This window comes from Clinocottus analis, unplaced genomic scaffold (assembly GCF_023055335.1).
Source record: "Clinocottus analis isolate CAN_PGR_092001 unplaced genomic scaffold, fCliAna1.0.p SCAF_95, whole genome shotgun sequence".
In the NCBI taxonomy this organism is placed as follows: domain Eukaryota; kingdom Metazoa; phylum Chordata; class Actinopteri; order Perciformes; family Cottidae; genus Clinocottus; species Clinocottus analis.
The window spans coordinates 20,997-35,996 of NW_027176257.1; the positions used below are offsets into that span (position 1 = coordinate 20,997).

Genomic DNA, 15,000 nt, shown 5'->3' on the forward strand with positions numbered 1-15,000 from the left:
AAAAATTGTTTTATTATTGGCTTTTGCTCAGTCAGCACAAATCAATGTGAATGACACAAAAGAAAAGCGGAGCGGAGGCAGGACGCCTGATGGGTTTGAGTCCACGCTGCAGAACCTCAGCGCTGTGACAGAGCGTGTTCCTCGCTGCAGCTCGGACGCGCTGAGGGAAGACTGTCGGGGACGCGAGGACATTCATTTCATCTTTTCAAAAGGTTTGCTTTAGTTAAAGGTAAAAAGCTGGAAGCCTCGTCTTGGTGACTCAGCTGGTTCGGGGTCGGCGGCGCTCCAAAAGAAAAAGGTTCAACCGTTCCCTGAAGGCCGAATACCGCCGGGCCTCAGCGTGCTCACAGCCCTTGAGCTGATGCATGCTGGGACATGAGGAATCCAGGTGACTGAATGTGACTTAATACAAAGAGGAGGTCCGCGTGGATGAGGACTTTCACCCACGAGACCGCTGGAGTTTGTTGGGAAAAATGACTTCATAGTTTGTTCCATGAAAGTATTTCACTTTTTTAAGCCCAAACCCTGTTTTTTTTCTCGCAATAAATACACATAATCTTGTTTTTAAAAGCTTAATTATCCCCACAACCACATGGTTTATTAACTTAACTGTTAAGTTTAAGTACTTTGGCTTAAGTACGTCAATTTCGGTTCCCAGCATGCCCAAATCGGTCAATGTTTAGGCATAAAATAAGTCATTTTTTTCCATTTTCCAAGGTATAAACGTGATTTTTTCATCAAGTACCTGCCGGTCACTTCTGTCGTTAATCAAAACCTGAACACGTTATTTTCCTCAACCTGACAAAGCAGTTGTGTTGGTGGCAATGTCTTTCTCCTCATATTACATTTCCCTCCCTCTTTGTGGTTATTTTATGTCTCATTGTGGTTATGTTTTGCACAAAATACGACCCCCATAAAGAGTGACATCATCTGCGTAAAAAAATAGCAAATCACACAAATGGTGCCTCCCTGGCGAGTAGATTTCATTCATCATCCTTCATACCGAGCACGTCTGACTGCGAGTGTGTAGACGATGCGCCGCTACACTTTAACCCTCCTGGGCTGTAGCTTAGCACAGGAATAGCCTCGGCCGTGCCTCCAGCTCTTCCTGTGTGTGTTTCCAGCTGCACACCTGCAACCGATCTTCTCATCAAGCGGCCGCCGCCTCTCGGCCTCTCAGTTCGCTCTGCAGCAGATCGATGTTGCGTTCGCAGCGTACGTTTTGTCCTTCTCCGTTTGCCGCCGTTTGATTTACGGGAGTTTTTCTGTTCCGCCCGTTTCCTCGCGGCTCTGAGACGATTAGCATCCGACTCGCCTGTGTGCTCGTCCTCTTTTCCTTCATTTACTCTCCTCTCTGAGGCTGTGTCGGCTCAAGAGTCCACCAATTACTGATGGCAACAGAAGAAGACGAAGACGAAGAAGAAGAAGAAGAAGAAGAAGAAGAAGAAGAAGAAGAAGAAGAAGAAGAAGAAGAAGAAGAAGAAGAAAGCGGATAAAGTCGTTATTATAACATCATTCAAACAGCCCTAGTGGCTGCAGAGATACACACTTTATAGTTTGGGGAGGACATTTTAGAGGAAAGGGCCTAAAAAAGGTTTGTTTCTAAAAGTTGTACAGAATGAATGAAGCAATAAGGGACGAGAGGCAGTACTGTATCGTCAATAATGTACTGTTCAGGGTGTTGAACTGTACATTATTGTAGATACAGTACTACCTCCAGTGCAGATTAATGCACATCAACCTAAATATGAAGCAGTTAAAATATTAAGTTCACTCACTGGAAGAAACATAAAAGGAGTAAAACACTAATATGAGTTTGTTCAGTTTCCTCTGGAGCTCGGGTGACAGGTTAAATATTTTAGAAAATCAACAAGCTTTCTCACACTTATTAGGATAATTAAACTTTAAAGACTTTTTTATTTCTTTATTTTCACACATCAATAGTTCGGTAACTCTGCTTCCCAGACTGAACGTTGGTAGTTTTCCCCGTCAGCCTCTCGAGCGTCGGCTGCAGCCGCAACGCTCGCTAATTGCAGTCGGGCTGAATCGCCGCCCAGAGGAGACGATTTGGTGACCGGCTAATCATTGAGTGGGAACAGAAACGAGGCGCTGGAACAAAGGGAGGCATTACGCCGAGCGATTACAGGACCTGATGAGGCCGCGCAGCATCCAGCGTCGCCGCCGCGTCCGACCGGCTGGCAGAAGGACGTGAAGGAATGAAACAAAAGAGGTTTGAACCCCTCCAGCTTCACACGAACACCTGCACATTCACAACATTTTCCACGGACATGATGGTCAATCAGTGGACATTAAGAGAAACGTGTTTTCCAATTGTGATTTGCTTTTTATTTCTTTATTTTCCAGTGTTGTTGTGGCCTGAAGAGGAAAGGGAAGAGCCGGCAGTGGCAGCGTCGGAGAGTTTTAGGGATTTTAATAGCGATGTTTCTTGCTAGGAATCAAGTATTGTGTTGCTGATCGTCATCAATCTTTTTATTGCAACACATTGAGTTTTCTTCTCAGAATATGAGGATTTTCTTGATGCGGATCTTCTGGACAAAGTAAGCAGGATTTTCCAAAATTGTGGCTCAAAGGTTTTGCTCAGTCCGGGATTAGAAGGCGTGGACTCGTCATCGTCGGCTGTGAGTCACAGAGTCGGCGCTCTGAAGAGTCGTCGTCGCACTCTTTTTTTAGCAATTTTTTTTTTTAGAGCAAATTTTTTTTTTAGCAAAAGATTTTTTCTTTTGAGCATTTTTTAAGCACAACTTTTTTTTTAGCAATTTTTTTTTTTTTTGCAATTTTTTTTTTCTTTTGAAAAATTTTTTTAGAGCATTTTTTTGAGAGCAAATTTTTTTTTTGAGAGCATTTTTTTTTTAGAGCAAATTTTTTTTTGGGAACAATTTTTTTTTTTTTAGAAATTTTTTTTTTTTTGGAGAGGAACTTTTTTTTTATATAATTTACTTACAAACAAGAAATTTGCCTGGATAAAAAACACACAAATCTACCTCCATACATGCCGGCAGAAGCGGAGTCGTCAGTGTTTACTGAGTCACAAAGGAGAATACAAGAACAGAAAGAGGAAGAGCGAGGCTGCAGAGCTTTACGCTGAATACGAACACGCTGCTGCAGCCGGGAGGATGCAGAGAGGACGACTGCTGCAAGAGGAGGAGGAGGAGGAGGAAGGAGAGCGACGGGAAATCACCAAGCGGAGTCAGCAAAGTGTCCCGGGAGAGGGAAGGGAGGTAAAGAGAGCCAGAGCAGGAACTGAGGTCCTCACATTGCTGAGGAGAAACAACATGGTGGCAGCGAGAGAGCAACCGGAGCTGGTCGGACATCGAGCTGTGTCATCGATTTATTTAAGTTCACATGTATCTGGAGTCTGAGTCCCACCGCCCAAAACCTTGAGCCCCATGAAGCAGCTCCAGGAGGGGGCAGCAATGCAACGTACCGGAGGAGGAAGAAGAAGAAGAAGAAGAAGAAGAAGAAGAAGAAGAAGAAGAAGAAGAAGACTTGTTGCGGCTGAGCGTTCCTCTCACCTTGAGTGACTGAGTGCAACACTGAAATCCCTCATTTATGCAGAATTACTACCAGTGATGCAACATCAGAGAGACAGAGAGAGAGAGAGAGAGAGAGAGAGAGAGAGAGAGAGAGAGAGAGAGAGAGAGATTTAAATAGACCTCGCTGCTTTAGAAATATAATCAAAAGAGGTCGTGGCAAAAACGTGCCGTCTGTCAAATGGAAAGTGACGCGAACAAAAACAAAATTCATGAACAACAAATATGGGAAATTAATTCAGACAGTTGTGTGTGTATGTGTGTGTGTGTGTGTGTGTATGTGTGTGTGTGTGTGTGTGTGTGTGTGTGTGTGTGTGTGTGTGTGACAGCTTCAACAGAGATGACACATCCTTCACTCTTCTTGCTGCTCTTCCTCTCTTTGACCTTCATGCATTGATCTCTCTCATTGCTCTTCAAACCTTCCTGTCTTTCATTTCTCCACTGACCCTCTCACACACACACACACACACACACACACACACACACACACACACACACACACACAGACAGACAGACAGACAGACAGACAGACAGACAGACAGACAGACAGACAGACAGACAGACAGACACACACACACAGACACAGACACACACACACACACACACACACACACACACACACACAGACACAGACAGACACACACACACACACTACTTCCTGTCTTACCGTCTCCCACCAGCTGCAGCAGGGCCAGGTCCAGCGGGCGTTTCCAGCGTGAGTTCTTGTTGAGGGCGATGCCGTAGCCCGTGGTGGCGAACACCTTCCCGGAGCCGATGGTCATCACCTGGTGAAGGCGACACGTTCAACAACCGAGCGAAGCGGCGCACACACACACACACACGGGAAGCTCTTTTTTGGGGATGCGAGGGATTTGTAAATGACACGTGGCGATGGTCGAGCGTCGGGCTGAGCCGGTGGACCGGTTTCAAATGTCCGTACCGACTCACCTGCACAGCCGTCACAACTGTTGTCGCTCTTCGGCAGGAAGTAAGCGTTTATTTTTCACGGCTGAGGACGCAGCGGTCGCAACTTTAGTCATGGTTAAAACTTTATAACAATTAAAAACCCTCAACTAACGCTCTTCAACAGGATAAAACACCACGACACAACAGTTTGTGAGACATAAACAACTTGTAACTAAATCTTTCTAAAATTACACCGCTTAACTGCATGCTGGGTACAGCTCGCCCACTGCGACGACAAGAAGACGACTAGTCACAGGAAGAGATGGACTCTTACGTCATTTTTTTTTTACCTGCATTCCCCTGGGTCCTAAGTCCCTCCCTGTTTAGCTTCCTAACGCTCTGCATGTTCCAACGTGAAAGACGTACACCGCCTAACTGCATGCTGGGTACAGCTCGCCCACTGCGACGACAAGAAGACGACTAGTCACAGGAAGAGATGGACTCTTACGTCATTTTTTTTACCTGCATTCCCCTGGGTCCTAAGTCCCTCCCTGTTTAGCTTCCTAATGCTCTGCATGTACCAAAGTGAAAAAAATACACCACCTAACTGCATGCTGGGTACAGTTCGCCCACAAGAAGTAACTCCGTCGCAGGAAGAGACAGCCCCTTCCAGTCTGTATCTTTTTAACCTACATTCCCCTGGGTCCTAAGTCCCTCCATGTTTAGCTTTCTGACACAATGAATATAAAATAAAATTCGGTGATAAGCTGTGAAACCTCCAGAATCTTAAATATCAACTTTGGGCCAAACCGCCCAGCCCCAGTTGTTGCACGGCGGCTCCCATGTCTCTTTTTGTTCAACGCCCGTTGCCTTCACTGCCTCCTAGTCCCGCCCACGTAAGGTGCGAGCGGAGGAGGCGAGGGAAGGAATCGAGGATGTAAAAACATCGTCAGGTTCAAAAGACATGGACACAGAATATCTACATTTCTGCTGCAGTGTTGTTTCCTTCCTGTCGCATCGATGCACAACAGTTGGCTGAGCTTGTGTATCGACATCCACCCAAAGATCCCAGCGGGGGGCTAGTGGAGGAATTAATATAGATCCACACAAGTTGTAATAATTACTGCAGCAGTGGCTGCTGGGAGCTCCAGACCTGATTACAAACGATCGCCGGGCAGGACTTTCATGCTCGCCGTGGGAGCCGGCATCAAATGCAAACTTATGAATAAATCAACAGCGACCGCGGTCCAAAAAATGACAACATTAACAAGCTAGGGGCGGCGAGGGACGCGTGCAAGTGCACCGGGTGGGCTTTTGATTCATTTAATGCAGCAGCGAGCGCCTCTCAAAGAGCCCGCCGGGCCGCCGCTGCGGTCGTTCTCCAGATCTCGAGGGTTGTCGTTGCGGCGGGTTGTCGTTGCGGCGGGTTGTCGCCTCGGGCCGCGAGGTTGCCGGCGCGCGGCGGACAGATCTTCGGCTCACCTTGCAGCCCTCGTCCTTCCTGGCCATGTAGTTCAGGACCGCGGCGTCGTAAATGAAGGCGTCCAGCTTCCTGCAGAGCGAGAGGAGGAAATCACTGACCTGGAGGATGAACGGCAACGTGAGCAACGAGCAACGTGAGCAACGTGAGCAACGTGGACAACGTGAGTACATGTGCTACTGGGGAGGAGAGCTTACCGGCTATTTGCTGACCTTCTATAGACAAAATCAATGAACTCACTAATTGGAAAATAAGAAAATTGATTAAATTATAATGAAAAATATTGTAATTAATGCTAAACGCTGACATCGCTCCAGGAGAACGCACGATGAAGATGAGCGGCCGCACCGCGAGCAGCTACTCTTCATCACGTGATAACGGATCGATGATGACGTCACAGCTTCTGATGACGGATGTGAAACTACACCTGCTCTCTGACTTCATGTTGAGGAGGAGGTGGAGGAAGAGGAGGAAGGGATGAGTGTGAGATTGAAAAGAGGTGAAGAAGAGGGATGATGGTGGCAGGAAGAGGAAGACGTGAGAGAAGGAAAAGCAGAAGCAAAAAGAAATGAATAAAGGAGAAAAGGAAAAGGTCAGAAAATGGGACGAGGGGGACAAAGAGGGAGGAAGAGGAAGAGGAGGAAGAAGAGGAGGAAGAAAGATGAGACAGAGACGAAGAGCGCCGGCGTTCCGTAAACCGTTACAACGTTTCCTCCGTTAAAAACGGCGAAGCGGAGAAAAAGAACACAGATAGACGACGAATAATGAGAGAGATGGTTTGAAAAAAAAGAAAGAGAGAGAGAGAGAGAGAGAGAGAGAGAGAGAGAGAGAGAGAAAGAGAGAGAGAGAGAGATGATGTAAGAGGGACAAGGCAGATGAGTGCCTACGATGTAAAGCAATGCATCATGGGAGTTTTAATAACACGCTACGTCAAATCCGCTAAGGACATGCGGCCGCCGCTCGTCTCAAAGTGTGTTTGCTTGTCCCATTAAACATTTTAACCCTCATCTGCATCTCCCTCCTCCTCCTCTTCCTCCTCCTCACGATGTAAAACACACACACACACACACACACACACACACACACACACACACACACACACACACACACACACACACACACACACACACACACACACACACACACACACACACTCTCCTCTCGCCCCTCACCCTGACTTGAGGTTCTCGATGGCCTCCTCCACGCCCTTCTGGTTGTTCCGGATCATGTACTGGTGCATGTTGGGATAGTTGGAGCGGATGTTCTCCTCCGTGCTGCCGTTCGGCACCGTCCCGAAGCGCAGCGGCGGGTACTGCTCCGTCGGCTGCTGGAACTGTACGCACACGGGGAGGAAGAGGAGGGGGGAGGAAGATCAGAGCCACGTCGAGGAGGGCCGATCCTCTCAGAGCGTCGTCGCTTTGAGAGGATCGGCGGAGGAGCCGAGGAGGGAAAGAGGACGAAGGAGACGAGGGGCTGAGGCGGCAGGAAGCAGTCGATGTGCTGAAACCACGCCGAGAAAACGAAGACGAGGAAGAGTTCCCCTGGAGATGTTCTGAAGGAGAACGAGGAGAAACCCAAGAGGAACCCGGCGGGATGAGCACTCTTGTTCCGTTCCCTCCGTTCTCGTCGGGTTCTTTTACTTTTAAAAATGAACTTCAACCTCTGGAGTCGACGGCCATTTTCTCGATTTTACACAATTTCTTAAATTCAGGGACCGTATGGAGGATTTGTGTCTTTTTTACCAGAGCAGATTTACAGTTTGTAAGTAAATTATCTCCAAGTCTTTTCTCAAAACAAAAAAAAAAAGCTCTAAAAAAAAAAAAAAAAATTTTCTTCATTTTTTATTTGAGAAAATTATTTTTTGAGAAAGAACTTTTTATTAATTTAAAAAAAAAAAAATGTTGATTTTTTTTTTTTTGAGAGCATTTTTTGGGCGATTTTTTAATTGAGAGCAACATTTTGGAGATAATTTACTTAAGGATGACTTCATACCACCTACCAAGCTTCATGGAGTGTGTGTGTGTGTGTGTGTGTGTGTGTGTGTGTGTGTGTGTGTGTGTGTGTGTGTGCGCACATGAAACATTCACGTCACAGCAGTCAAAGCGTCCGCGGCCGTCATCTCGTACCTTCTTATCCGACAGCCCCGACACCGTGTCGATGTACTCCTCCTGGATCATGAAGGCGGCCAGGTTGGCGGTGTAGGAGGCCAGGAAGATGACGGCGAAGAAGGCCCACACCAGCACCTGGAGGAGGAGGAGGAGGAGGAGGAGGAAGATCAATGAGGGCTCGGTCTGACAGGCGTGCAAGTATTTTTAAGATTCCTCCCGGTGACACCGCTTTCTCTTCTTGGCATTTCGGTGTTAAACCTGCAGCCGTCTCGCCCGGAGGCTCGAGGCAGAGATGTCAGCGCCAAGAAAAAAACCCCCAAAATGTATAAAAATGTCACTGCCACTTTGACGTTTGTCCTTTTCTCACTTGAAGTTCAATTTATTATCACATAACCTCTTTCTTCAGCGTGACATCGTCTCATGACGTCTGTCACATTCACACATGGACTCAGTTTAACTAGTATTACTGTGATGTCACTTCATGCAAAATCTCCCTTCATACTCTTTTATTACAACAACATTATATATATATATATATATATATATATATATATATATATTTCTACTCGACATATAAGATATGGTACATTTTAATGCACTACATTTACCTGACAGCGATGTTTTTTTGGTATTTTTGCAGGAACACCCGTATAACTCACCAAAGTAAAGTTTTAAGAACGGGAGAAAGCAGAGTTTTCATCGTAGCATCGCCTCTTAACAAAAAACAAATAAGTACACGTCCCGCTGCCTGATGACATCATCTGACCCACATGACTGCGGCGCATTAAAAAAAGCTCCTTTTGAAAGGTGCTGCGAGGACTCGGCGGCGTGCTGAGCGCTGACATCAGGACGCGCTGGGAGACGGCGAGGCGTCTCAGCCGGTGATGAACGAGGCCGTTCGCCTCCGCGGCGCTCCGTGTTTACCGCCACAAGACCATTTGCATAATTTTCTTAATGAATTACAGATGAACAATGTACACGCTTCCACAGCAGACGAGGTGATTTAAAAAAGAAGAGCAGCGGGAACGGGAAGTGTTTTCGCTCCGGATGGAGGGTTCGTCCTCGCTCAGAGGTCGCGACCTCTGGCCCACGCCGTCAAAAAATACTATTAAACTTTGATGCATGGCATCCATTATACATGCTTGTCAATTATCGACAGAGTGCATGCTGGGACGGACGCTGACGACCCTGAACCGGCTGCTGTGGGTCAGAGAGAGCATGTTGAGAACGAGCTTTTATTTTGAAACCCGTACTGTACCTCTTTTTTTAACGTGTTCAAGTTGTTTGAGTAGTCGGACAAACCCCAAATTAATACTTGAGCTGTTTTATATCATTTTTTTTTCAGAATTTTATTGTGAAAAAATGTATATTAAAAAACAAACATACATATTTTGATCATAACTATGAATATCCAGCATTATATGAGAAAAACTTTCCAAAAAATGTCTTTTAGAGCGGTACATAAGATACCTTTTTGTAAAGATTAAGACCTAAATAATCAGAATTAAAAAAAACTGTCATTCAGTTCGAAAATGGAGAAATTACGTATTTTATGCACAAAAGATTGTCTGAATGGGGCATGCTGGGACTTGAAATGGGAGCACTGTTTCCAAAAGGTGAAACCACAGGTCTCTTCTCTTAAGGTTTGTGGTATTGAAGCAATTTAAATGAAGTGAAACGACCGTGTGGTTCAGGAGATAATGAAGGAAACGATAAAAGAAAAGGTTTTGTTTCGAGGCGTCAGAGCCTGAAACTCTAAAGACACTTTGTGTGTTGTGTGTTGTGTGTTGTGTGTTGTCGCCTGTGATCAGCTGTGTCTTCTGTTCCATCAGAGCGTCGCCTGTCACGGCGCGCGTCGAGCTAACCGGCAGTTTAGCTAAAAACAACGACGTCTTCCTGAGGGGAAAGGAGCCGAGAACGTCTCCTCTGACCTCGACTGAGAGCCGCCGAGCAGCTAACGAGCTCTTGTGATGATTGAGGTTGTTGTGGAAACCACTTGTGACGCCTCGAGCTCGTCACCTCCTGTGGCTCTGAGGGGGGGGGGGGGGGGGGGGTGAAGGGGGGAGGGGGGGGGGGGTGAACTGATTTCTCTTCTCATGTGGTGGAAACATGGAGGAGCAGCAGGTATCAAAACACCTCTGCTGCTGTGAAGTGAATGAACTTAAACTGATTGCACGGCCTCATAAAACTCTCACATGTATATTTTTACACATATTTTCCTGGAGGAGAAGTAAAGGTGCATACATGTTGAATGCTCAGTACAATCAACAGTACAAGTACCTCAAATACGTTCAGAAATACAGGATAAATGGTATTTTAACTGTTTTAACGTTTCTATGCACTGTAAAAAAATCGTCTGATTCTGTTAAATTATATGTATATATAAATATACAGTTTATATGGTATTGTATAACGTATATTCCTCGGGTCTGTAAAGGTGCATACATGTTAAATGCTGTTGTATATGTTGTAAAATACAGAATATCAGTTATTTTACTGTGTTTTAACTCTTCTATACACTGTAAAAAGTACCTGATTCTGTTAATATATATTTAAATATACAGTTTGTACAGTATTGTATAACATATTTAGCTGTCGATAAATTCAATCAAGGCCTTAATTGTCTTGCCCATAATGTGGTGAGTCTCTGCAGAAATGAATAGAATTCCTCATTTCACAAAAATGGAGTAAAAAAAACAACTAGAGTAATATTTCTAATTCCCAGATCCCCTGAAAAGAAGCGAGAGCTCTCGAGACGGAGGAGATGAATTTGTACGTGCCTCTCATTAAATCATAATTATGATTTGATCTGCTTTGATTTGCACAAACGCACCGAAATTATAAATTTCTTCCCGATTCTAACGAGACACACTGGTGGAAAAACCTTAACTGAATGAACTGTATGAAACAACCGAGCGCTCCGACCGCCGGCGGCCGGCTCGGCGGCAGCGACTCACCATGATCTTGCTGGTGGTTCCTCTGGGGTTCTCCACAGGCACAGAGTTGTTGAAGACCAGCGCCCACAGCAGCCACACCGACTTCCCGATGGTGAACTTAGAGCCGCCGGACTCTGAGAGGAGGAAGTCAGATGTTTAAAGTCACTGAGAACGTGTTAACCCTTCAGGGACCGAGGGCGTTTTCTTGATTTTACATAATTTCGTAAATTCACCTTTTGGAAGGCACTTTGCATATCAGATACATACTCATGTTTTACACCAAAAAATGCAGAACAATCTCAGTTCCCTGTATATCGAGGGCGAAATTGTCATGAGGCAAAAATGTAAATAGAAAACATGACTCTAAGGCTGAAAAATGTAATCTTGATTTCAGAAATTCTTCATTTATGTTGTGAAAACATAACTTTTGGTGCTTGAACTTGGTTTACCAAAGGTCTTAGCTTCACAAAAGCAGTGGATTATATGAATAAAATGATAAATATAAATGTAAATAATGTCGAAAAGCATATTTTAGAAATGTGGTCTGTCACACCTTTCACTAAAAATGATAAATATGTGAGAAATGACTTCATGCTGCAGATGAAGCTTCATGGGCTGCAGTTGATGTGCAAGAAGGAGCCAAAAGTATGTTGAAGAAAAGTCTGCTTCGGCTTGTCTTTAGTGGCAACCGATCACAAGTCTCCTCGGGCGGCGCTAACAACAAGTCGTTGCAAAATGGCGGCCGAATTAAAGGCGGAGGAAGAGGTGACGAGAGACGGAGGACGAGCTGAAAGGTAAGGGACGATAGCCCAATCGTCAGTGATTTAACATGAGATTGATACGGTGCAGGTGAAAATGTATACTAAATGTCATGTTGCTGAACTTAAGAATACATTTGACATCGACATTTGGGCTACATGCTGACTTTAAGTGTGTAATTGTGTAAGAACGAATTTAAACAACTTCCTCCCTGCCACTCCAGCTCTGTGTGCACTTCCACTTTATCATGAAGAAGTGAACGACGTCTCCAAATGATTATTTAAAAAATGAATGATGCTGAACAGTTTGGAAACAAGCGAGGAGCTGACAGCGACGGGGAGAAATGTTCACGTCGAGCCGCCGCCAGTCAGCGTCGGCTTTATTAAAAATAAACAAGCTGATCGCTGTAGTGGAGCGATTGTTTCTACAGCGGAAGAAGAAAAGGAAACGGGACTTTTTATGCATAATTTAAAGCAAACGCCCTCCTCAAATCAGCCTCACACACACACACACACACACAGAGGACTGATTAAGTCGACGCGTTGGTAACGGGGCCGTGAGGCGGCGGCGGGCTGATTGGCGTGCCGGCTCTTACTCTTGGCGCTCTGCAGGCTGCGGTTGTATCCCACGGGGCTGAAGAACTCGAAGATGAAGACGGTGACAGCCACCACCGACAGGCACATCACGAACATCATCACCCACACGGCCGGGCTGTAGGGCTCTGCAACGCACACACACACACACACACACACACACACACACACACACACACACACACACACACACACACACACATCAGATACAGTTCATCATCTGTAAAGCAGCACTTTATCAAAGGTCCGTCACGGCTGGATGAATAAAGCAGTGTCCGGCTTAGAGAGCACGAGAATACAAGTTAATTATCTCCAAATCTTTGCTCTCAATTAAAGAAATAGCTCCAAAGAAAAAAAAATGCTCTCAAAAAAAATATGCCCCTTAAAACTAAAACGTGCTCTAAAAAAAAAATTGCCCTAAAAAAATTATAATAATTGCTTTATTGTTGTCTTCTTTTCTTTTTTTGTTGCACGTCCATGAGTCCCGAGTCCTTCCTGGTCCGCACACATTCATAAAACCGCGTCATACAGCACATGCGGAAGCTGCTCAACATGTCAATACCCAGCATGCCCGAATCAGACAGCATTTGACAATATAACTGCTTCCTAACAGGCCGATGCTTTGCTGCATTGTGATTCGTAACCGCTCGAGGAAACACTTGTATCTGTGCCAAGTTTGGCTTTGATTGAGTGAAGTTAAGTATTTTTAATAATTAAATTTGGTTGCCAAAAAAGATGATGTGTTTAGCAACAAAAAAGGGCAAATTTCATGCAACAATCTGAGAGGAAAACAGTGTGAGGCTGAGAGGAGGAAGATGCGTGGTGAGAAAACAAGCTGGTCTCACTGCTGCTGCAGTGAAGACGAGCTGCAACGCGCCCCCTGTCTTCAGTTGACGGTACTGCGTGTCTCGAACCCCCGGAGGGGTCCGGAAAGCTCATCCTGCGTGACGGAGATAATGAGCGTCGTGCACAACAGAGCGTCCGTGGGTGAAGACGCTGCTCGTCTGCCCAACAGAACGTGGGCGCAGAAAACTTCTGAGATTTTACGAATTAGTGAGAGATTTGCAGCTGCGGCGGCGGCGGCTAATCAGAGCGTCCCGGAGAGACGAGGTCGACTCATCAACGCGCCTCGTCTCTCTCTCGGCGGCGCCGCATCCGGGAAGAGGCGGCGGGAAGAGGCGGCGGGAAGACGAACCCCGAGAGCAACCGGCGCTCTGTTTACAAATGAGGCTTTTAGCCGGAAGCGCCCCTGCAGAGCGGCGGTGGGGGGGTTCCTCCTTTAAAAGCCGCCGGCTCGCAGGGTTAATATGCTCTTAAGGCCCCGCGGCCGCCAAACTGAGTGCCGGGGAGGACCGAGAGGCTGCAGCGTCTTTATTCCCAATCTGGCTTCCCCATCGCAGAGGAAGCACTTTGTTCACGGCGTTTCATTTTTTATTCTGTTTCTGATGTTCGATGGTTTCCAGATGGAGGTTACACTCGTCTTTTTCCTTTTTAGGCCTTTCATCGTCTGGACGCGGATCAAACGAAGGTCTCCTTCCTCTCACACTTGAGCTGCGTTCCAGCTGAGACCCGCTGATGGAAAGCTCACATGTCCTGAGTGTGTGAGCATCAGGAGCCTTATTTCAAAGTGGAGAATTGATAGGGACGTGTGTTTTATTAGCGGGAGCTTTGTTAGCTAGCAGCAGGAGCAGCAGGTGAGTTACTGAGGTACAAACCAGCATCATAACGACATGACATCATAACAACACACGGACTGTGACAAATATCAAATTAATATACAAGTTCTGTCTTAATTGGTCTGTTCGGCAAGAAGATTCCTAACAAAAAAAAATATATTTATTGTCTGAATTTTGTGTTTTGAAGTGTAAAACTAGATGTTTAAATTTCTCACATTTTTTAATTTTGTTTTTATTTCTTGAATTTCTTAAATTTTGTAAATTTTTGTAAAATTCTTGAACTTTTTCTTTTTTTTAAATGTATTAATTTTCTTGAATTTCTTTCTATGTTTATTTTTTTTTAAAATTTCTTTAAGTTTTAATTTAATTTAATATTTTTTCCTTCTTTTTATTATTATTTTTTTAATTTCTTGAATTTCTTTATTAGTTTATTTTCTTAAATTTGTTCAAGTTTTAATTTAATTTAATATTTTTTTCTTTTTTTGAATTTCTTGAATTTCCTGATTTTCCATCTGCGTGTCATCGCTGGATTTCTATGGTGCATATTTGTCCGCTCATGTTCTCTCTCCAGCTGTTTCAAACTGTTTCATCCCAGAATAAAAGTCTGTCTGCTGGATTTAATCCAGTCTGTCTTTCTGTAGTTGAATGAAATAAAAAAGAAAAAAAACCCTCTTGGCAGTGAAAGTGTGTAAATAATCACTCGGCGCACCGCAAAGGGTTCCGGTTTGATTTATTGTCTTTGACTCCGACAGGCGAGCAGTGCTTCAAAGCGCTGTCAGCCGTGTTTTATTCAGGTTTCATTCCACGTTCTCACACACATCCCAGCAGCCAATATATCCATGTTTTTTGGACATCAGTCCGTCTATTTATATCCCCATAAGTAACCGGGGGCACATCAAGAGGAGACGTATGATCTTTGTCAACGACGCCCTCTCGAGAGTTCACACCTGCGAGCTGCCGGGTTCAACCGCGGGCCGCCGCAGGGTTCAGG

General features: G+C 45.2%; 1 protein-coding gene across 1 annotated transcript in view; it reads right to left on the minus strand.

Annotated features, from left to right (window-relative positions):
• The window catches only part of LOC137781877 (uncharacterized), a 45,951-nt gene that overhangs the window by 14,953 nt on the left and 15,998 nt on the right, over positions 1 to 15,000 (minus strand). The window contains exons 4-9 of the mRNA XM_068570873.1: positions 12,336 to 12,461; positions 11,003 to 11,115; positions 8,064 to 8,180; positions 7,110 to 7,270; positions 5,940 to 6,009; positions 4,219 to 4,336 (exon numbers count right to left, since the gene is read on the minus strand). Of these exons, the coding sequence (XP_068426974.1) occupies positions 4,219 to 4,336; positions 5,940 to 6,009; positions 7,110 to 7,270; positions 8,064 to 8,180; positions 11,003 to 11,115; positions 12,336 to 12,461 (705 nt within the window). The remainder of the gene's footprint in view (positions 1 to 4,218; positions 4,337 to 5,939; positions 6,010 to 7,109; positions 7,271 to 8,063; positions 8,181 to 11,002; positions 11,116 to 12,335; positions 12,462 to 15,000) is intronic.